At 35.2% G+C, this 24143-nt stretch overlaps 1 protein-coding gene across 2 annotated transcripts in view; it reads right to left on the reverse strand.

Annotated features, from left to right (window-relative positions):
- Positions 1-24143, reverse strand: part of STPG2 (sperm tail PG-rich repeat containing 2) — a 594891-nt gene that overhangs the window by 561093 nt on the left and 9655 nt on the right. Inside the window, exons 3-5 of one of the 2 annotated variants that reach the window (XM_045067076.1) lie at positions 22548-22660; positions 10574-10711; positions 6650-6817 (exon numbers count right to left, since the gene is read on the reverse strand). In XM_045067076.1, the coding sequence (XP_044923011.1) occupies positions 6650-6817; positions 10574-10711; positions 22548-22660 (419 nt within the window). The remainder of the gene's footprint in view (positions 1-6649; positions 6818-10573; positions 10712-22547; positions 22661-24143) is intronic. The other variant, XM_045067077.1, reaches the window with a different exon arrangement.

Below are 24143 nucleotides of genomic sequence, written 5' to 3' on the forward strand. Positions count from 1 at the left end.
ATTATCTTTCAAATGGATTTATCTAACATAGCCATGCATTTCAAAATACATAGTTTTGTGTACAGAAAGAGCAAAACATCTTCATTGTGCTATATTTTATTTTCTAATTAGAAATTAACAGAAATTCCATAATTGTGCAGATTTTAGGCATAATAAGTAAAGTACACAAATGTAGAACTCTGTTCTAATATAACATAACCATGTTAGTTATATAAGATATTTTATATATTTCAGGCAGAAGCATATCTACTATGTTTATTTACTATAGCCTATAGATTTTTTTTTAAATCAGCATTTTAAGACAGCATTTTGGTAAATCATCTCTTACATCACATTTTTATAGCCTAAAAGATACATGTTAAAGTTTTATATTAATTCTTTCAACACAGCATTTCAAGACCTTGAATAGAATTAGGTCAGGAAACTCTTCAGGTTATTTACACTATTGTGATTTTGTGGTTCAACTGTTTAATAATTCTTAAAGTAATCCAGCAGAAGGAAAGATCATGTATAAATATACATACACACCATTCAAGACATTAGCAAAATCCTTTTCCTGTACCTACACTAAAATTCATTTTACCCAAATCATATTAATTTTTTCACTGAACTCTTGACTACAGAGGTTACTCAGGTAAATGTTCAATCTGAAATTTAATTTAGAAGCCTCTTAAAGATGGAGGACAGAAAATGAAAAATAAACTAATGCACTCTTAACTCTAAATCATACTCTCTTTATGTCAAGAAGTGTTGACAATACCAACTTCAAGGTCATTGTCAACTTGGAAAATCATTAGCAAATAAAATATGACTTAACTGAAGCAAACTCAGCAGGGGGCTGCATTATTTTAAGTAAATGCTGTAATATAACTTGAAGAAGAATTACTAACTGCCACTCCCATTGACAATAAAATGTATGAAGGGGCTATGCAACTTTTCCACCATGTCTTTTCCATAATTAAGTATGGAAATAGAATTTTTGAAGAATTAAAAGTCCCAAAGTGCATCAATTCAAACACTAATGGACCGTTCTCCAGCGTGGCAGCACACCGGTAGCTCCCAGCATGTTATCATTAGCAAATGTCCGTGCCATAATTCCACCACGAACTTTGCTTGTGAAGTCCACCTCTAAAAAGTAGGCTTCTAATGGTTACCTGGGTTCTTCTTAAAAAAGAAAGAGGGTGTGTGGGTGGCTCCATGGGTTAAGCCGCTGCCTTCAGCTCAGGTCATGATCTTAGGGTCCTGGGATCGAGTCCCACATCAGGCTCTCTGCTCAGCAGGGAACCTGCTTCCCTCTCTCTCTCTCTGCCTGTGTCTCTGCCTACTTATGATCTCTCTCTGTCAAATAAATAAATAAAATCTTTTTAAAAAGAGAGAGAGAACACAAGAGAGACACTAAATTTTATAACTCAAATGTTATACAAAGTAATTTATGTACAGACTTTTCCCTTACAGATTGAATAAGCTAAAACTTATCATTTGTTGGTTAGAGTCTTATACAACTCTTAATTTCAAAGCCTGTTTTCTATTTAAACTATGTAAAATATCTCCAGCATATATTATTCACCAGTTCAGGGAAGAACCACAACTATTTCACACCTCTTGGATTATTCTCTTAATCTTCTATTAAAATTCACTCATCTAGAAACTGAGTCCATATATGAGATTATCTCACAAAGCAACTAAAGAGATACATAGAATTATCATAAATTGGGTAAAATCTAAATGAACATTACTACAGTATCAATTTCACAATTCCTATACAGTCTATAGGAATCTGTATTTTTTTTGGCTACAGGAAAAATAAAATAAATTTTATATGTCAAAGTAATGTTTATTCATTAGGTATAGGAAACTCTTCAAGTTAATTTACACTGTAGTGATTTTGTGGTTCAACTGTAACAATTCTTAAGGTAATCCAGGTTTTGTACATCTAGGTAAGCTTGGAGGCAAGGTTCTAGCCCTTGAATAGATGATAGACTATTCCAAAACAAAGAAATAGTATATATGAAAAGTTTAATTTTAAAGAAAGAATAACCATTTTGAGATTTAAGGTAAAGTATCCAGAGAATTATTTAAGTTAAGGCCAAAGATCCAGGACTATTGTAAAAAACAGCTTATGCAAGGACAAATAACTATTAAGTGGTGAAGCCAAGAAACAAACCGAGGTGCTATACTCCATTCAACTACATCTCCTAACTTTTCCTCACCTTGAACAGAATATACTGCTATTAAACCATAAGACTTCTCTAATTTCACTGCAATTTTTACATAATTTATCTCTACTGTTCTTCTAAGCATCTTACTCAAATATCTAAAATACTGGCACTGTCTGCTGAAGAAGACTAATTATTTTGAGATTATTTACAGGATGGTGGGATAGTCAAGGCCTGGAAAACCAGGAACGGCATAGATAAAGAAGGCAAGATACTCATGGGACAAAAGACCCCAGAGTCAGAAGAAATGACCCCAGAGCTGGAAGAAGTCTCTGAGAATAGGAGACACATCTGTAAATTACAATGTCCTTCCTATCCATATTTCCAGAGATAACCTGGTTCTTTGTAACTTTTATAGCATAAAACAGTCCAAACCATGAGAGACTCTGCACTCTGGGGAAAAAACTGAGGGTTACAGAATAGAGGGGGGTGGAGGGATAGGGTAACTGGGTGATGGGTGTCAAGGAGAGCACATGTTGGGATGAGCACTGGGCTACATGCAACTAATGAATTGCTGAACACTATAACAAAACCTTATGATGTGCATATGTTGACTGAATGAACATAATGAAAACAAACAACTGTACTTGAACATAAAAAGTATCATTTCTACTGAATTCCATAATCAACAGAAATCAAATAGGGGAGTTACAAGCTAAAAATAAAATAATACTGGCTTATGTATTTGCCATTATCATTGTTCTTTAATTCTTTGTATAGATTTGAGTTACTACCTAATGACCTTTCATTTCAGCCTGAAGGACTGCCTCTAGCATTTCTTTAGAGGAAGTACTAGAGATAAATTCTTTCAGTTTCTGTTTACTTGGGAATGTTTTATTTCACCTTCCTTTTCCAAGAACAGAATTCTCAATTGGCCATCTTTTTTTCTTTTTCCCAGCACTTTGAAAATATCATCCCATTGCCTTCTGGCCTCCATCGTTTCTGGTAATAAACTGTTAATCTTACTGGAGAACTCCTTGTCACTTCTGCTTTTTTAACACCTCTCTGTCTTTGGCTTTCAACGGTTTGACTATAATGGATCTAGGTATGCATCCCTTTATATTTTATCCTGCTTGGAATTCACTGAGCTCCTTTTATGTATATATCAATGTTTTTTTCAACAAATTTGGGGTGTTTTAGCCATTATTTCTTTAAACATTCTCTCTGACCCTTTTTTTTTCTTCTTTCCTTCCTGGACTTCCATTATCCATATATTGGTCAGCACGATGGTGTCCCACAAGTCTCTCAAGCTATGTTTATTTTTCTTCATTCCTTTTTCCTTTGTCAGACTATATAGTATCAATTGATTTGTCCTCAAATTTCCTGATTCCTTCTTCTGCCAGTTCAAATCCATTACTGAATCCCTCTAGTAAATTTTCAAGACCATAACTATTACTTTTCAATTCCAGAATTTTTATTTGATTTCTTTCTAAAATTTCTAACTTTTTATTGATACATTCTATTCAGTGAGACACTGTTCCTACATTTTCCTTTAGTTCTTTAGACATAGATTCCTTTACTTCTTTGAATCTATTTAAAATAACTGATTTAACAACTTGGTCTAATAAGCCCAACATACTGGCTTCCTCAAGCTCAAAAACAGTTTCTATTGATTGCTATTCCTACATATGGACCGTATTTTTTTGTTCTTTGCATTTCTCATTTTTTAAGTTGAAAATTGCACATTTTAGATAATATAATATGGCAACTATAGAAATCAGAATCTCCCCCTACCACTGAAGTGTTTGTTGGTGCTTGTTTGGTTAGTGATGTCCCTGGACTATCTCTAGATTCTGCATTCTTTGTCATATGTGTCTACTGAAGTTTCAGCCTGGTTAGCTAAGTGGTCAGGTAATGGACAATCGTAGGACAAGTCATTTCCTTAAATGCCTTGAACTAATAAGTCTCCAACTTTTGCAGTGGTGCTCTGTGCATGTGTCAGCACACACCTTCAATGTTCATATAGGCAGTCTATTAGTCTACCTTCCAGTGCAGTAGCCTTACCTATAGATAAGAGCTTTCTATCTTGTCAAGTCTGTTTTTTGCAGGGATGGGTTAGCAATGAAATTTCTTTCAGTGTTTTACAGGACTAAGCAAGTAAGTAAATATATTGAGAATAATAGAATAAAGGTCTCTCACTGAAAAGCAAAAACTAGAACAAACCTGTGGTACTGGATTAGAATTTCTTAAGAACAAGATACTGTCTTTTATAACCACAACATAATTATCAAAATCAGGTATCAGCATAAACTCAAAGTTTTTAATAGATAAATAAGAAATAAGTATGGATTTCTAATCCTGTCCATTGACAGCCTGAAGCACCGCAGGAACAATGCATGTACATAGTATAATGATCTTGTTTTGAAATATCATTCTCCACTAAATGGAAATAGGGCTCCTTAAAGAAATGTCTGATTCCAAAGCTGGAGCAGGGGAAAAAAAATTGGTGAACCTGGAACATCTTACTGCACCAGAAGGTAAAGAAATGCTCAAGGAATGATGAGGACATGTCAAAAAGACAAGAGATGCTAGCTTAAAAGGGCTCCCAAGGATCAATTCTGGGGTAATTTAAACCTCAGAATAAATAATGAGTAATAAATGATAAATTTTTTAGTAAAAGAGGAATTCATGAATCCGTGATGATATAAATGGGAAAAAAGATAAGGAAAGCTCTCCTTTAAAGTGCCAACAAACACATGTTAAAGGAAAGATGGGTCATAAAACCACCCCTTGATAAACATCACAGCAAAATTGAATCAAGCATCATGAAAGGATATTTAACTAGTAAAGTTTGATGATGAAAAATATATCTACTTATTTTTAAAGTAACTCCCACAAAATATTTATAAATTTTTTAAAAACAGTAATTTACACTATAACTGGAAGATACCACCTCAAATTAACATCACCAATCATGAGATAAGCAAATATCCTGTGCCTCTTTATGTGATGCACTGAGAATACTCATTTCTGGAGTATTCCTGCCAAAATATATAAACTTATTCTAATCATGATAAAATATACATAAAGCCAAAATTAAGAAGTACTCTACAAAGTAAATAGGCTATACTCTTCAAAAAGTCAAGGTTACAAAAGACAAAGACTAAAGAACCATTCCAAATTAAAGGACATTTTTTTTTTAAGATTTTATTTATTTATTTGACAGAGACAGAGAGAGTACACAAACAGGAGGAGTGGCAGGCTCCCCACTGAGCAGGGAGCCTGATACAGGACTCCATCCCAGGACCCTGGGATCATCACCTGAGCTGAACACAGATGCTTAACCAACTGAGCCACCCCGACAGTGGCTGCACTAGTTTACATTCAAGGGTATCTGTTATGTTTGTACTGTTCTATGTGTAATTATATAAATTACAGTAAATACCTATTTTTTAAAACTCTTAACAATTCAAAGAATCTAAGACGCAAAAATGTCCCAGTATAGCCACAAACCAAATGGTTTCTAAAGATATTTGGGTCTAAGCCCAAAGATGGAGACATATACAAACAAAACTTATAGAGTACTAAAATTGAAAGTCAAGCCAAATCTGAGAATACCTATTCTTTGCCCAAGGTTTGTCACTCTTCAGCCTCTCCTTAAGTCCATGCTTAATTCTGGCCATCTTCCTCATGGGGATTACATCTTCCAGATCTCATAAAAGTATAAAAATGTTAAGTTCAAAAGCACTACGTACTTCAGTCTTGTAACTAAGTAAAACCAGACAAATCACTTATACTCATGGATAATTCATATATTTTAATTGGCTAAATGAAATTTTGGCTCAGTTTTGGCCAGGTTTAAACCCAAAAACCTGCATGAGATGGACGTGCTATAATATGTTTGATATTTTAATTAAAGAGAAGCTCCTTAACTTTTTAAAAAATTTTTGTGAAATAAATAATCCTTATACTATCAGATTCAAATTCCTTTATTTAAAAAATCCCTTTTCCCTTCCAAATTCAGGAAAGGAATATCTATGTATTGCATAAGATTATACATTGTAGCAGACACTTTTGTAAGTGAAACTTGTTTCCTCTTCTTCCTAGATGTAGTTAGACTATATTTACCAGCCTTCTTGGCCTTAAGTGTGCCTCTGTGATTAAGCTTTAATACCCAGATTTGGCTACAAAATCCTCCCACTAGCAGTTCTCCATTCTCTTTCCCCTTTGCCAGCTGGATACAGATGAACTGAAGCCCTTCGATGATGATAGTGACATGAATGGAATAAGCCTGTTCCCCTGGATCTCTACATAGAGGAAAGTCTCTTATCAACAAGGAATACCTATATGAATGAGGAGAAAAAGAACTTCTGTTGTATTAAGCCACTGAGATTTGGGGGTCTATTTATCACTGAAGTTGGCATTACATTAATTAAAACATGCATAATCACAAACAATCTTCCAACTGTCAACAGAAAATACATTTTACTTACAAATTGAGGTTTATAGTATGCTGGACCTAGTGTACTGTCACTAGCAGGTGGAGAATGTTTTATAATACTGCCATCCTCATTAATATCATAACCATATGACCATCCACAAGAAGGAATTGAAGGAACATCAACACTTCTGTAAACTGTAGGTGGTACTCTTGAAATTTTCTATAAGAAAACATTTTACATTATTTACTTAGAGGTAAGAAAAGGAATAAAGAACCAAATATTAAAATTTACTAAAAGGCAAATATAAATATTGACTTAATGACTTTCATAATATAAACCAGAAATGTTGATTCTATAAAAGTAATTTAAAGGAGTAAATTCAAGTCTCACCTAATCATATAAATTAAGAGAATATACAGTATTACCATTAAAGCCACCTTAAGAGGAAGAGTCTCCCTCACTTGGCTCAGTTATTTATTTTACTTAGTAAATAAGTAATACTGATGCTAAAAGCAGGCATTAACTCCTAGTCTCATCATCATTCGCCTGTTCAAAGTGGTTACTTGTGCTATACTATCATAGTATCTCCCCGGCAAAAATGAACTTTATATTTTTCTGTAACATTTCCCAGCTTCATTCTTTCAGCTAAATCAGCTCCTAATTTACCTCCATATTACTGGTGCTCTATATAAATATCCTAATTATGCTGACCAGATAGCAAGAAAAATGTCTATGACATAATCCTAAATGGAAACAGAAAAATAGAATGTATGTCTAAGTAAGACACATGCAATCATACATAAGTATATATAGTAATATATATGATTTAATGATGAACTTTTAAAAAGCTATGCAAAAATTAACAGAATTATCCAAGTTATAGTCAGAAGTTTTAGGGTGATTATCATTTTTTTAAATTTCCTTTAGCATGAAATATTTTATAAATTAAACAAAAAGAGAAAGCAACATATAGTAGAAATACTAGTATAAAATTTAGCAAATGAAATGCTGGCATTTAAACAATTTAGTTAAAAAATTTTTTAATTTAAAAAATAAACAATTTAGTTATCTGGAAAACTACTTAAGAATATATTGATCCTCTGTTGTTTCTGAATAAATAAATGCTATAGTTTAGTGTATGCATGCCCACATGCCCAATAGACAATTACGTTATAAATATACTATCACTGGCAGAATTTTACTTTTTTTTATCATTAGAGACCATATACTGATCATCAAATTATAACAGGAAATATTGAATAGCTTCTCCAACTACTTTCAAAAATTATTTCCATGATATCAAGACTTTCCAAAATATGTCCCCTATCTCCTTCTCTACCCTCTATTCCTACCTTAGATCCTATACTCCAAATATTCTAAAGAACTCTGTTCTTCCCCAGACATACCAACCCACTAAAAACTGCAATGTCTTTATTCACATGGCTTTCTCTTCCTGTAGTGTTTTTATCCCATTATTTTTAACACTTAGTGAATCCTTTAAGATCCAGTTTGATTGTGATATCACTATTCCCTCCAAAAACTCTCTACTTTGGTCTACTAGCAGACATTTTATTATGATATATGTTTATTAAAATAGCATTGCATCAAATATTTAATACTGAATTATATAATTTCCCTATTAAAATTATAGATCCAGGTCACCTGGGTGGCTCAGTGGGTTAATCCTCAGCCTTCAGCTCAGGTCATGATCTCAGGGTCCTAGGATTGAGCCCTGCATCAGGCTCTCTGCTCAGCGGGGAGTCTGCTTCCCACCCCCACCCCCACAACTGCCTGCCTCTCTGCCTACTTCTGATCTCTCTCTCTCTCTGCCAAATAAATAAATAAAATCTTAAAAAAATAAAAATAAAAAATAAAATTATAGATCCTAGGAAGCAATGATTTGTCTTCTATGTGTTGCCAGGGCCTAGAATTATGTCTATTATACACAGTCTCTGGAAAAAAATGTCTGATATTAGTTTCAAATGCACACCATAGTAACTGGACAATTCTATACATTACACAATGCTCACCACAAGTGCAGTTACCATCTGTCACCATACATATGGTGACATATGTATGGTGACATATGACACACATACATAGTCATAATGTTACAGACTATATTCCCTATGCTGTACTTTTCCTCTCCATGACTTATTTATTTTAAACTGGAAGGAAGGAAGGGGATGAAGGGAAGGAAGAAATTCCTAATTTGTCCATTAAAAAGCATTCACAAGTCTTGAAAAAAAAAAAACTTACTACTTTTCAGAAGAAAATATCACAGTGTTATTAAGAAAATGCAAAAGATTAAAGTCAAATAAAGTAAGTGTTTCCTTCTCTAAAAAGATCTGATAAATCCTTGCATAAGCAAATGAACACTTACTTTGTCCCCACTTACGAAATAGCAGATATTTAAATATACTTATAAACCTTAACTTCATTGTCATTGTACTGACATTATTCAACTGAGCACTTAGCTCTAAAATATGTCCCCTAAACAAAGCTGATTAAAATGTAATTAAAATGAGCTATGTGAAGGAGTTATGGAAAAAGAAAAGAGAACCACTCTAAATAAACTGACCAAAATCTAGATTATTTATTTCAAAGGGCTAGGCCTTTGGTATAAAAACTATTCATTGGGGAGGGTATGTGATTTGGTGAGTGCTGTGAAGTGTGTAAACCTGGTGATTCACAGACCTGTACCCCTGGGGATAAAAATATATGTTTATAAAAAATAAAAAATAAAAAAAATAAAAAATAAAAGAGGACAGCCAGAAAACCTTCCTGGCTTCACAGACCAAAAAAAAAAAAACAAAACTATTCATTATATAACACCAATGTACTTTTCCAAACATGTCATCTGCTAGTCTCCTACATGAATTTTTTACTTGGGTCAGTACAATCTTGGGTCTTCTATGGACCCTACTACACTACCTTCACCTCTATAGCTCTCCATGCCTGGAAGGTATAGTCCAACTCTATTCTTCAAGGCCAAACTTCTCTATAAATCCTCTACAAAGTATACTTTGCCATGATGTAGTAGTCTTCCTTTAAATTCCTATGGCACTGGGAGGCCTGGGTGGCTGAGTTTGTTAAGCATCCAACTCTTGATTTTGGCTAAGATCATGATCTCAGGGTCATAAGATGGAGCCCTGACTCGGGCTTTATGCTAGGTATGGATCCTGCTTCAGATTCTCCCTCGTCCTCTATCCCCCAGCCCCATTGCTCTCTCTAAAAAAAAAAATTTTTTTTTTAAGATTTTATTTATTTATTTGTCAGAGACAGAGGGAGAGAGAGCGAGCAAGCACAGGCAGACAGAGAGGCAAGCAGAGGCAGAGGGAGAAGCAGGCTCCCTGCCGAGCAAGAAGCCCAATGTGGGACTCGATCCCAGGACCCTGGGATCATGACCTGAGCCGAAGGCAGCTACTTAACCAACTGAGCCACCCAGGCGTCCCTCTAAAAACAAAATTAATGTAGTTTTAAAATTCCTATGGAATTCAATTACACGGTTATTCATTTAGCACCTATCATATTTCATCTTGCATTAGTAACAATCTATATAGCTCTCTCTCATCTAAATTTTAAGTTTTTTTTATTTCAGGAATCATGCTTTCAATTTCACTGTATTATTAACAGTACTTATTACAGAGTTTTCTCTCTATATATAGGTAGACCACTTGGGTGGTTTTTTAAATCTCCTTTACTTTCCATTTACCATAGAAATTGGAAGTGATAATAGATTTATTAAAAGCAAAAACGAAGTCAGTTGTTAATACAATAAAAAACTAGTTTATACACATTGAATATTAATTTAATTATAAACTACAATATGGATACTAATAAAAATAATTTTTATAGTAAAGTTTTTCTTAATGTACTTACCACATAAAATATTAAACCTTTTCTATTTTAACTAAAAGAAATGTCAAAGTATAATTTAAAATAGCAACATACTGATTGAAGATGCTCTTTTACCTGTAGTGCTTTTCTGTTCATGATATCTAATGTTCCAGGATAAAACTGATCATAGCTCGCTGGTCCTGGACTATCTGAAACAAACTTCTTAAAACGCTTCTCCCGGTTTTGTAGACTATGACCTCCTTTTATATTATACTAAATTGGAGAGAAAAAAATGAAATAATTAAAAGAAGCACTTGATAATTAATACTATTTGGTAAGTATTACATATTAATATGAACAAACAGTTTTAAAACCCAAGGCTCTTGACTAAAGACATCATTCTAGAATAAGAGAGGACAACAGCTATAGTCATCAGTTTTAACTATGAATTCAGATTAAAATTTACTATATTTAGGACACTCCAAGAGAATGCAAAATTCAGTTTTAAAACAGGAATCAAAACAAAGGAATCCTGAAAGTTGTAGAGCAAGAATGAAGAGCATACACTAGCAGGCCTCAAAAGAATACGTATCTCTGAAATGAGCTAAAAATATTGGTACTCACACTGCAAGGAAAAAGCAACCTTTCCAAGCTTGTTTAGGATTAATTATTTTCATGAACTACTTTTTGGTCATTTCCAGGGATGCTTACATAGGCTTAGTGGCAACTGCATGGGTTTTTATTTGGTTAGCTGGTTTATTCCTGGTTTTTTTAACAGCACATTTTTCTTTTTCTTTAACATATAATGTATTATTTGTTTCAGGGGTACGTGATTCAACAGTCTTACACAATTCACAGTGCTCACCATAGCACATAACCTCCACAATGTGCATCAACCAGCCACCCCATCCCTCCCAAACCCCTCCACTCCAGCAACCCTCAGTTAGTTTCCTGAGATGGAGTCTCTTATGGTTTGTTTCCCTCTCTGGTTTCATCTTGTTTCATTTATTCCTCTTCTCCCCCTGTGATCCTCTGTCTTCTTTCTCAAATTCCATACCTCAGTGAGATCATATAATTGTCTTTCTCTGACTGACTTATTTCACTTAGCATAATACCCTCTAGTTCCAGCCACATCACCACAAATGGCAAGATTTCAATTTTTGATGGCTGCATAGTACTCCACTGTATACATATAGCATATCATCTTTATCCATTCATCTGTTGATGGACATCTAGGCTCTTTCCATAGTTTGGCTATTGTGAACACTGCTGCTATAAACATTGGGGTGCATATGCCCCTTCGAATCACTACATTTCTATCTTTGGTGTAAATACCCAATAGTGCAATTGCTGGGTCATAGCGTAGCTCTATTTCCAACTTTTTGAGGAACCTCTGAACTGTTTCCATCCTGCAACAACAGTTTGCATTCCCAGAAACAGTGTAGGATGATTCCCCTTTCTGTGCATCCTCACCAAAATCTATCATTTCCTGACTTGTTAATTTTAGCCATTCTGACTGGTGTGAGGTTATATCTCATCATGGTTTTGATTTGTATTTTCCTGAGGCCAAGTGATGTTGAGCATTTTTTCATGTGTCTGTTGGCCACTTGGATGTCTTCTTTGCGAAATGTCTGCTCATGTCTTCGGCCCATTTCTTGATTGGATTATTAGTTCTTTGAGTGTTGAGTCTGGTAAGTTCTTTATAGATTTTGGATACTAGCCCTTTATCTGATATGTCACTTGCAAATATCTTCTCCCATTCTGCCTTTCGTCTTTTGGTTTTGTTGACTATTTCTTTTGCTGTGCAAAAGCTTTTTATCTTGATTAAGTCCCAATAGTTCTTTTTTTTTTAATTAACATATAATGTATTGTATCAGGGGTACAGGACTGTGATTCATCAGTCTTACACAATTCACAGTGCTCACCATAGCACATACCCTCCCCAATGTCCATCAACCACTCCATCCCCCCCAACCTCGTCCACTCCAGCAACCTTCAATTCATTTCCTGAGATTGAGAGTCTTTTATGGTTTGTCTCCCTTTTGGGTTTTGTTTTGTTTCATTTTTCCCTCCTTCTCCTACAATCCTCTTGTCTTGTTTCTCAAATTCCTCCTATCAGGGAGATCATATGATAATTGTTGACTTACTTCACTTAGCATAATACCCTATAGTTCCATCCACATCATTGCAAATGGTAAGATTTACTTTTTTAATGGCTGCATAATATTCTATTGTGTGTATGTATGTATTATGTACGTGTGTGTGTGATACATATACACATATGTGTGTGTATGTGTGGGGGGTATATATATATATATATATATATATAAAACATTGGGGTGCACATGCTCCTTCAGATCACTATATTTGTATCTTTGGGGTAAATACCCAGTAGCACAATTGCTGGATTGTAGGGTATCTCTATTTTCAACTGTTTTCCAGAGTGGCTGCACCAGCTTGCATTCCCACCAACAGTGTAGAAGGGCTCCCCCTTCTCTGCATCCTCACCAACACCTGTTGTTTCCTGACTAGTTAATTTTAGCCATTTTGACTGGAGTGAGGTGGTATCTCATTGTGGTTTTTATTTGTATTTCCCTGATGCCAAATGATGGTGAGCATTTTTTCATGTGTCTATTGACTATTTGGATGTCTTCTTTGCAGAAATATCTGTTCATGTCTTCTGCCCATTTCTTGATTGGATTATTTGTTCTTTGGGTGTTGAGTTTGATAAGTTCTTTATAGATTGTGGATATTAGCCCTTTATCCGATATGTCATGTGCCATATCTTTTCCTATTCTGTTAGTTGTCTGTTGGCTTTGCTGACTCTTTCTTTTGCCTTACAAATCTTTTTATCTTGATGAAGTCCCAATAGTTCATTCTTTCCCTTTCTTCCCTTGCCTTTAGCAATGTTTCTAGGAAGAAGTAGCTGCGGCTGAGACCAAAGTGGTTGTTGCCTGTATTCCCTGTATTCTCCTAAGGGATTTTGATGGATGCCTGTCTCACATTGAGGTCTTTCATCCATTTTGAGTTTATCTTTGTGTTTGGTATAAGAAAATGTTCCAATTTCACTCTTCTGCATGTGACTGTCCAATTTTCCCAACACCATTTGTTGAAAGACTGGTGTTTTTTTTTTCCATTGGACATTCTTTCCTGCTTTGTCAAAGATTAGTTGACCATAGAGTTGAGGGTCCATTTCTGGGCTCTCTATTCCATTCCATTGATCTATGTGTCTGTTTCTGTGCCGGTACCATACTGTTGGTTTTTTTTACATATATATTTTTATCTATTTGACAGAGAGGGAGACAGCAAGAGAAGGAACACAAGCAGGGAGAGTGGAAGAGGGAGAAGCAGGCTTCCCACTGAGCAGGGAGCCATATGAGGGGCTCAATCCCAGAACTCTGGGATTGGTTCATGACCCAAGCTGAATACAGATGCTTAATGACTGAGCAACCCAAGCACTCCAGTACTGTCTTGATGATTACAAAACTGTAATCATCAATTACAGGTTTGATTACAAAACTGTAATTACAGTTTTGTAATAGAGCTTGAAGTCTGAATTGTGATACCACCAGTTTTGGTTTTCTTTTTCAACATTCCTCTGGCTATTCAGTGTCTTTTCTGGTTCCATACAAATTTTAGGATGATTTGTTCTAACTCAAGGAAAAAAGCTGATGGTATTTTGATAGAGATTACATTAAATGTGTAGATTGTTTTCCTTTATGGTATCACTTATCTCTTGAATTCTCCCCTCGTGATCCAGTAATTGTTAATCCCTCTTTTTCGCAGCTTCTCTATTTTTCATCATTTGGTCTTCTGTATCACTAATTCTCTTCTGCCTCATTTATCCTAGCAGTTAGAGCATCCATTTCTTATTGCACCTCATTAAAAGCCTTTTTATTTCAACTTGGTTAGATTTTACTTCTCCGGAAAGAGATTTTATACTATCTTCTATGCTTTTTTCAAACCCAGCTAGCGTCTTCATAATCATTCTGAACTCTGGTTCTAACATTTTACTAATGCCCATATTAATTAGGTCCTTGGCAGTCAGTATTGTCTCTTGTTCTTTTTCTTTTCTTTTTTTTTTTTTAAATTTTATTTAGTTATTTGACAGAGAGAGATCACAAGCAGATGGAGAGGCAGGCAGAGAGAGAGAGAGAGAGGGAAGCAGGCTCCCCACCGAGCAGAGAGCCTGATGCAGGACTCGATCCCAGGACCCCAAGATCATGACCCGAACCAAAGGCAGCGGCTTAACCACTGAGCCACCCAGGCACCCTTCTTATTCTTTTTCTCGAGATGAGTTTTTTTTCATTTTGTCATTTTGTCCAGAGAATAGATGAATGAGGGAAAAAAATGCTAAAAGGGTAACAACATCCCCAGAAAAATGTGGAAATCAGAAGATTTGCAAATCTTTTAAACAAATCAGAAGAAACCTAAACCCAGAGGAAAAGGAAAAAAAAAAGAAGAGAAAGAATATGATCAGGACCATGAAGAGAACAGAGCCACACACTGGATTTGAGGTGTATTTTGGCCTGTTAGAAGAAACTGCCTCCCAAAATTTTAAAGAAAGAAAAACTATATATCTACATGCATGAAAATAATGGTAAATACAATGAAGGGATGGAAATGACTATAAAAATGAAAAATTTTAAATATTTTTTAAAAAGGAATTGGTAAGATCAGAAGTTGGTTGAAAAAGAAAGAAGAAAACAATTTTTTAAAAAGGAGAGAATGTTATCAGGTGGATGAACAGACCAAAGCTATAAACTAAGTGATTTAGGGTATATTTTGGTCTGTTAGAAGAAACTGTATCCCAAAATATTAAAGAAAGAAAAACATATATGTATATAAAAAATAAGGTTAAATACATTAAAGGGATGACTATAAAAATGAAAATTAAAAAAGACTTTTAAAAGGGAATTGATAAGAAGTTGGTTGAAAAGGAAAGAAGAAGAATTCAAAAAAAAAAAAGAAAGAAATATAGAAAACTTTAAAAATTGACTTCAAAAGAATAAAGAATTATGGGGGGAAAGCCATGAATTCTATGTGCTGTATTCTCCTAGCACTGGGTTTTGCAGTTCTCATTAATCAGTAAAGTTGGTCTTGGCTGGATGTTCTTACTGATCTTCTAGGGGAGGGGCCTGTTGCAGTGATTCTCAGATGTGTTTGCCCCAGAAGGAATTGCACCACCCTTGCCAGGGGCCATGCTATGTAATCTGCTCGGGATTGTTCTCCATAGGTTTTGTTCCCTGAAGGCCTTCCACACAGCTTTAGAGGACAAGAATAAAAATGGCAGCCTCCCAATCTCTAGCCCTGGAGGAGAAGAGAAATCGGGCCCCCACTCCTCACTGCTCTCTCAGAGAAAAGCAGTAAATCACTCCTTGGTCTCTGGCCACACTCTGAGCTTACCCAGCCTGTGACCAAGCATTTCTATCTCTGGCACACAGCACTATTTGGAGTTTTCAAACCCAGCAGATTCCTGTAGCATGTTCCCACACCACTCCTCTGGGGAAGGAACAAGAGTCTCCCAGGATCTGCCCCTTGTTGGGACTCTGCTCAAAGAGCAGTGGCCCAACTATGCCATGGATCACAGTTTATGGCAATCCCAAGTTGAGAGCCCACTTCTTGGTTCACTCTTTGCAGCCCCCTTCCCGACTCCAATACCTGGGTGTTCTGCTGCACTCAGGTACCCTCAGTCTTTCTACGACCCCCAAGAGTCCTGAGACCACACTGTCCCAGCAAGGGTTCCACCCCTCACTTAACCACTGGAATGACGTCCCTCACTAAGCAGACTTCTAACTAAAAGTTCCAATTTTGTGCTCTGCTAATTTATTGCTTGACCATCCCACCACAGTCTATCTTCCCAAATATCACCTCAAATTCACTTCTCCAAATGTCCTACCTTCCAGAAAGTAGTTACTTTTCTATTCAAAGATTTGCTGTTATTCTTTTCTTTAATCTCCTGTTGAGTTCATGGGTATTCAGAATAATTTGATAAATATCTAGCTGAATTCCTGGGACCAAACAGAATTTAGGTCTCCTACTCTTCTGCCATCTTGCTAGCCCTCCCCTAATAGTTTGGTTTTATACTCAGATTAATTTTAAACATTGTTTAATGCAGAGGAGGGACTGGGAAGAATCTCCCGTAGCTCTCCATGCCCCATGTCTGGATTCTCTAGAATCAAAAAATTATCAACTGAGTAATAGTTGGTGAATTCAGAAATAGAAAAATTCTGAAAAGAATTCAGAAAAAGAATCTTATTAGTTTCAATTTAAAGTCACCATATAATCATTTCAAAGACGATTCATAGTAATAATGGTTGGCATTTGATAGATCCAATAAGATCTTTTTTTTAAAGATTTTATTTATTTGGGAGAGAGGAAATGATGAGAGAGAGAGAGAAAGGGAACATAGGGAAGGTGAAGAAGCAGACTCACCACTAAGCAGGGAGACCAACCTGGGACTCAGTCCCAAGACTCCAGTCTCCAGGATCATGACCTGAGCTGAAGGCAGATGTTTAATCTAGGCTGAGCCCCCAGATGAGATTTTTTAAGTCACTTATTTACCAACAGACCTTTTCTCATGGTATACACACCATATGTTCATAATCACTATTAACTGAGCCCATCTCTAGTTTGAATCTTAATCAGGTGCTTTCAGCTTTTAAGAAATACACAAGAGGTCTTCTTTTAAAAACTGAGTCAAAATTATATTCTTAGGTAGCCAATCCACTGCCTGATAACTATTTTAATAAGACCATAATTCCTGTTTAAAAAGAGTTTGGATCTATAACAAAATTTAATGATTTTGCAAAAACATTAGCATTTCAAGTTAGATAAAAAGTAAAAGCATGGTAAAAGAGAAAATCTCCTCAAATCTTGATTCTTTGAAAGTCATTACTGTAGTCTCTATGATCTTACATTTCACACAGTAATTTGAATTTATATTGAACTTCAACAGAAGATAGCAAAATTAATCTGATTTTTTAAAAACTGGTAGAAATTAACCAGCACTTTTCTAATTACTCATATTTCCTAATTATCAATTCTACCGATTTTACCAGAGGTTATAAAAGGAACTACAGGGTCAGATAAAGGACCCAAAAATTATATTATGAGGTAATTATACATTTTATATGAAAACTATGAGACAACAGCCTTCCTACTTCTTGAGTCCTATGCTTTTGTCTATATGGTGTGGTTATTTGATGAATTACTACATTGCCACCAACTGCCCAACAATACAGAATGCAGTCTCATCGGAAGTGTGAGGCCATCTACTGAATCAATCTGATATCCCATCATACAGCTCTAGTGAAATGTATCTCTCAGATCAAAAATCAAACCTAATTTGGACATCTATTAGTAGGCCCTGATAGTGAGAAATATGAAGGAAACTATTTATCTGGATCCAGGGAAGAGATCTCCACATCTAAGTCTTATATAGCAAGGAAAAAGATGGTATCAGCCATGCATAAACAGGTCACAAACTAGAAAAGAATTAGAGCCAGAAAACATAAATGAAATTTGAACTGACTCTTTGGGGTGGGATTCATTTTTGGAAAAAGGATAGGAACAAAATAAGGTTTGTGACTTAATAAGCTAATTATCTATCAAAGAATCAGAAACTTGTACTTTGTAAACTTCATTCTTCCGTGTCTTTTATTTTCTTAATTCCCCTTAAATTGTGGGAACTTACTTTTGAAAAAAATTAGCACACTTCAGATATGCTAGAGGAGACAAAGAAAAAAGTGAATTTGCCCATAAAAGGTCAAGAGCTGGAGAGGCAAAAAGAATACTCCTATCCTCACTCCCAACTTTGGCATACTGGTGACAATCATAATCAAAGTGAGATAACCATAACAGAAACAGAGAAATAGAGAAGACTAAATTGGGGCACACAGTTTTAACTCCCAAATGTTTTGCTTTTATAAGAACTTCAAGTATTACATACAGTGGAAGCAGGCCTTCACAACTACAACCACATTTTCAGTCTTCTCAAATTTCATTTGAAGTTTCCAAATATTTACTAGGTAATTGCTAATAGAAAGGAACATTTCAACCTATTCTCAAAAAAAAAAGGTATAAAAATAAATTGTTAAATACTGGCATTAATTTCCAATAGGATTATCCCCTTAATTATTATCAAGCATATTAATTATTTGTATAATTAGTATAACTATTGTCACATGACAAACATTTTCTAATTCAGTCATTTAAAATAACAATGGACTTTCTTTTTTAAATAGCATGATAAACTTACACTTCTTGGAACTTTAAAAGTTCTGCAAGATATGGTCCACATATACAATGGAATATTACACCTCCATCAGAAAGGATGAATACCCAACTTTTGAATCAACATGGATGGGACTGGAGGAGATTATGCTGAGTGAAATAAGTAAAGCAGAGAGAGTCAATTATCATATGGTTTCACTTACTTGTAGAGGATAAGGAATAACACAGAGGACACTGGGAGTTGGAAAGGAGAAGAGAGTTTGGGGTAATCAAAGGGGGAGACAAACCATGAGAGACTGTGGACTCTGAGAAACAAACAGGGTTTGGGAAGGAAGGGTGCAGGGGGATGGGTGAGGCTGGTGATGGGTACTAAGGAGGCCATGTATTGCATAGAGCACTGGGTGTGGTACATAAACAATAAATCTTGGAACACTGAAAAAATAAAATTAAATTTTTAAAATAGGATCATAATAAGCTTAAAGGAAGAACTTAAAGGAAGAAAATATAATTCTGATTCTAAAAAACAAACAAACAAAAAGAATTTAGCCTAAAACAACCCAAAAAAATCAACAGCAACTGAGTAAATAAGGCACAGTCATTTTTGAAACCAAGGAAATCAGTCTTCTCCTGGCATTGGCTTATAGTTTTAAGAAGAAACAGAAGGGCGCCTGGGTGGCTCAGTGATTTAAAGCCTCTGCCTTCAGCTCAGGTCATGACTCCAGCGTCCTGGGATTGAGCCCTGCATCGGGCTCTCTGCTTATCAGGGAGCCTGCTTCCTCCTCCTCTCTCTCTCTGCCTATCTCTCTGCCTACTTGTGATCTCTGTCAAATAAATAAATAATTTTTTTAAAAAAAAGAAAAAGAAGAAGAAACAGAGAATACTAGAACTCTTTTTCTTAGATTGTCCATTGTATTAAAAATGTACATTTCCTAGTTCCTTATTCTTGAAATAGAAGAAATGTACCCCAATTTGGAATAAAATAAAACCTGGTCTAAGTTGTACTTTACATTATTTTATATGTGGAATTGACTAAAATCACTATTATTATAATATTCCAACATCCTGATATTTGTCATACTTAACAAGCTTGAAATCTGCTTATTGTGTATTTTATTCCATTCCCCTCTTGGAATAGTGGAGTTACAGCAAGCCCATATACCCATAATATGCTGGCCATGGGCCAAAGAGTAGAAGCAGGAGTGACACTTCTAATGATGACATCTCATTACCCATTACTATTTTTTGCTTTTTGTCCTCTAGGTGCTAGTACTCTGTAAGTTTTAAGAACCCATAAAAGAGACATAAACGTTCCACTGAATTGGAAGTTGAGACATCAACTGGCCATTCCAGGTTCTGTGTGCTAGAAAGCAAAATAAGGAGTATATTGGCTGAGGTGATTAACCCTGACCAGGACTGAGAAACAGGACTAAGGAAAGCCATGCACTGCGGTAGGATGGAACACAGAGAAACCCTGCAGAGCTTCCTCAAACTATAATGCCCACTGAAAATGGTAAGAGCAAGTTTATTTAAAGGTTTGAGAAGGAAGCCTGTGACTCAAGAGCTCAGACCCCTTAGAACTAAAGATTCTGGTTACCACATCAGGCTGAAAACTCCACCTGATCAAGTCCCTCTAAAGAGACAGGGAACACAGAATGAGTAATGAAAAAATCTTATCTATAGCTTCAGATCAATTACATAAACTAACAAGTCCCCATCTGCATTTCCTTGTTTCCTACATCACTTTCTTTCATTTCCCCTCTCCTTTTTTCCCTCGTCTATTGTAAAATGGCAACACTAATAATGGATAAAAGTTATAAGATGCTACCTATAATTAACCACTATTCTAAAATGCTTACTGATGAATGTAACTCTTAGAAAAAGTCCACAGGGGCTCCTGGGTGGCTGGGTGGATTAAGCTGCTGCCTTCAGCTCAGGTCATGATTTCAGTGTCCTGGGATCGAGCCCTGCATCGGGTTCTTTGCTCAGCGGGGAACCTGCTTCTCTCTCTCTCTGCCTGACTCTCTGCCTACTTGTGATCTCTCTCTCTGTCAAATAAATAAATAAAATCTTTAAAAAAAAAAAAAAAGAAAGAAAGAAAGAAAAGAAAAAAGAAAAGGTCCACAAACTTAGTACCCCTAGTATCCCTAAAGCTCAAAGAGATTAAGCAGTTAAGATTAAGTCTACCTATTTGGAAATCTGTCTGAACTAGTATGTAGCAGAGACAGATTTCAAATACCGGTTGTCTACTTTAGGAGCCCACACTACTAACCATTTCTTTATAGTATCTCATGTTATACTTACTTATATTTAACCTATAGGTTGCAGAATAATGGAACAGGAATGTGAAAAAAACAAAAGTAGAAATGGCCTTAATCTAAAGATCCATTTGGTAGTGACAATGTAATATCATCTCTCAATGCAATAGCTAGACCTCAGTTTAGCTTCTTTGGTGAAGTTATATTTGAAAATTATACATAAAATAATTGTGTTTTTTAAATAGGATATGTGGAAAGAAGAATTATATGCATATGTAGTACACATGAGAGAGAAGAGAACTGGGCAGTCAAGGGATAAACTGTAATGGTAATCTATTGTTTTTTATCTGTCCAGCATCCCATCCATTATCTTCCCATAACAGCATCCACATTCACCATTGTTGGGGCAATCAAACCTCCCCTATACTTTGTGGTTTTAGAGAAGCTTCCAAACACTGGATTCCCTATCCCAGGAATGACTGGACCAAACAGATTCTCCCTACTAAGAATTTTAATCCTAAATGGAGTGACACATAAAAAAATGGAAGGGCGTTATAGAATTAAGTTATCTAATGGCAGTTCCTGATTGCAGCTCTTACTATTGAAATACCTGGAATTGTCTAAGTCCTGTCCTTCCTTAAGACTCAACTATACAGGGGCCTGGGTGGCCCAGTGGGCTAAGCCTCTGTCTTCGGCTCAGGTCATGATCTCAGGGTCCTGGGTTTGAGTCCTGTATCTGCATCTGGCTCTCTGCTCAGCAGGGAGCCTGCTTTTCCCCACCCCCGCCGTCTCTCTCATACTTGTGATCGTCCTCTGTCAAATAAATAAATAAAATCTTTTTAAAAAAAGGACTTAACTATACAATTAATCCTTCAAGCCCATAAGCCACCCAAATACCTTTCCTACAAATACTATTGTAAATCTAGTATCACTCTTAAAAATCTATTGTTTCTAAGCCAAATCTCCTGATAGAATGGTTGCTATTACCAACTCAGGAAGTCTAACGCAACAATTAAGTTATCAATGATAGCACCTGGGCTTCCAACAAAGGAAATAAAGATCTGCTAAGCTCAATTAAGAGTCATGATGTATGAAGGCAAAATGAATGTGAAAAGGGTAAAAGATGATATTCACAATTATGAAGATATTGTTTCTAAACATGAATGGATCATCAAAGATATTCTGGTCATAGACTCTCAAGACTGTTTAGGAGCCAGATGAGGCAATGAAAGTAGCTATACCTTAAGAATATGCACAAAAACTATTTTTAATTCTATTGCCATCCTCCATCTACATATCTTGATCATCTGCACAGCTCTCATGCGCCATAATTCATTCAATAGTCCTATTCTCCCACTCAAGAATCCCAAGAACCATGAAGAACGTAACAGTGTTTTATGTCTTATAGAATACATGGAACAATGAAGAACATCCAACCAGGCAATCAACAATAAACACTTTTAATTTTCTCATATTCTAATAACAAAATATAGATTAAAAGGAGAAAGAAGAGGATATGAAGGGAAAAGAAAATATGACAAATGACATATTAGTCTAGGAGAGGAGGAAAGTATAATTCTTATTAACTCTAACAACTATAATAACTGTTATAAATTTACCTGTGCTTCTGAAACATTATAGTGCCCCGGCCTTGGAACAGCTTTCTCAGTGTTAGAGGCAACAGTAAAAGTACTTTCTCTGGCAGCCAAAGAAAGGAATGGTGCATAGCCACCTATAAAAGTAAAATCATATCACTGGAAGATAAGATAGGGTCCCAGTGATTTCAGAGAAAAAGCATTCAAAATATATAAAATCATTTAGTAACCTCAACTGTGGAGACTATATTATCAGAACACTATATTATCAGAACACTATATTATCAGAATACAGCCACGGAAGTTGCTGTATTTTTTAAAATTCTGATTAACAGCAGAACATTTATTAACATATATTAAATAAAAGAACTTACAGAACTCAAAGTCCCAAACAGAAAAAATACTTAAAGAAATAAAAAGCAAAAGCCTTTTTTTCTTCTAAGAATATTTGGCTAAGATGAAAACAACAGTTATGCTTAGCTAATAAAATATTTTCATCCTCAGAAGACCAGCATTTTACATTTTGGAGCAACATCTATTATTTATAGAGAATAGCATATATAAAGTTGTGGCAACAACTTAGACTGAAATAATTTAAAGTGACTTTACAGCAAGTAATTAATAATGTCTCTTTGCTTTGGTACATAGTTGATACTTGGTAAGTATTTCTTGACTGCCTGACCCCAAAGGTTTACAAATCTAAGATACAAATTTCTTTGGAACAAATAATCATAAAATTAGACAAACCTGATAAACTTAGTAGACAGACTTAGTCTTCTGAAAGACTGATTAAAAAAAAAAACAAGAACTGTATCAAGAAAATGAGTATAATTTAAGCAACACAAATATCACAAAAGATATGGGAGAGAGCAGAGCAGTTATCTTTAATGGGTAATAAAAAGAATGAAAGTGAGGGAACAAAATTTGTGAGACTCTTATACACTAAAGGAAAATGTACACTACTGTCAGAATATATGGCAATAATTACTACAATTTAAAATTTACTAATCTGGGCTAATAATAACAATCTTCCTGAAACAGGAAATAATGTGTTTCTTTTGAAGTCCACATTCACTAAAACGCAACTGAAATCAAGAATTAATTCTTTGTTATATCACTAAAAACCAACAAACTATGAAAGAGAAAAAGACAAGAATGGATCAGAGAAAATCTTCAGAAACAACCACAAAACAAAACAAAAAAAAAAAGATGGCAATAAATATATATCTATTAGTAATTACTTTGAATATAAATTGACTAAAAACAGTTTAGTCAAAAGACATAAGGTGACTGACTGAATAGAGAAAAAACAAGACCCATGTATATGCTGTCTGGAAAAGACTCACTGCAGACCTAAAGACACCTACAGATTGAAAGGGAGGGGGTGGAAAAACATTTATCATGTAAATGGATATCAAAAGAAGGCCAGGGTAGCAATAGCTATATTGTACAAAATAAGCCTGTAACAAAGACTGTAACAAGAGACAAAGAAGGACACTATCTAATAATAAAACGGACAATCCAACAAGAAAATATAACAAATATGTAGGCACCCAACATAGGAGCACCCTAATACATAAAACAGTTAACAACAAGCATAAAAGAAATAATGCATAGTAA

Source organism: Mustela putorius, unplaced genomic scaffold, assembly GCF_011764305.1.
Source record: "Mustela putorius furo isolate JIRA1106 unplaced genomic scaffold, ASM1176430v1.1 tig00003871_pilon_pilon_pilon, whole genome shotgun sequence".
Classification (NCBI taxonomy): Eukaryota; Metazoa; Chordata; class Mammalia; order Carnivora; family Mustelidae; genus Mustela; species Mustela putorius.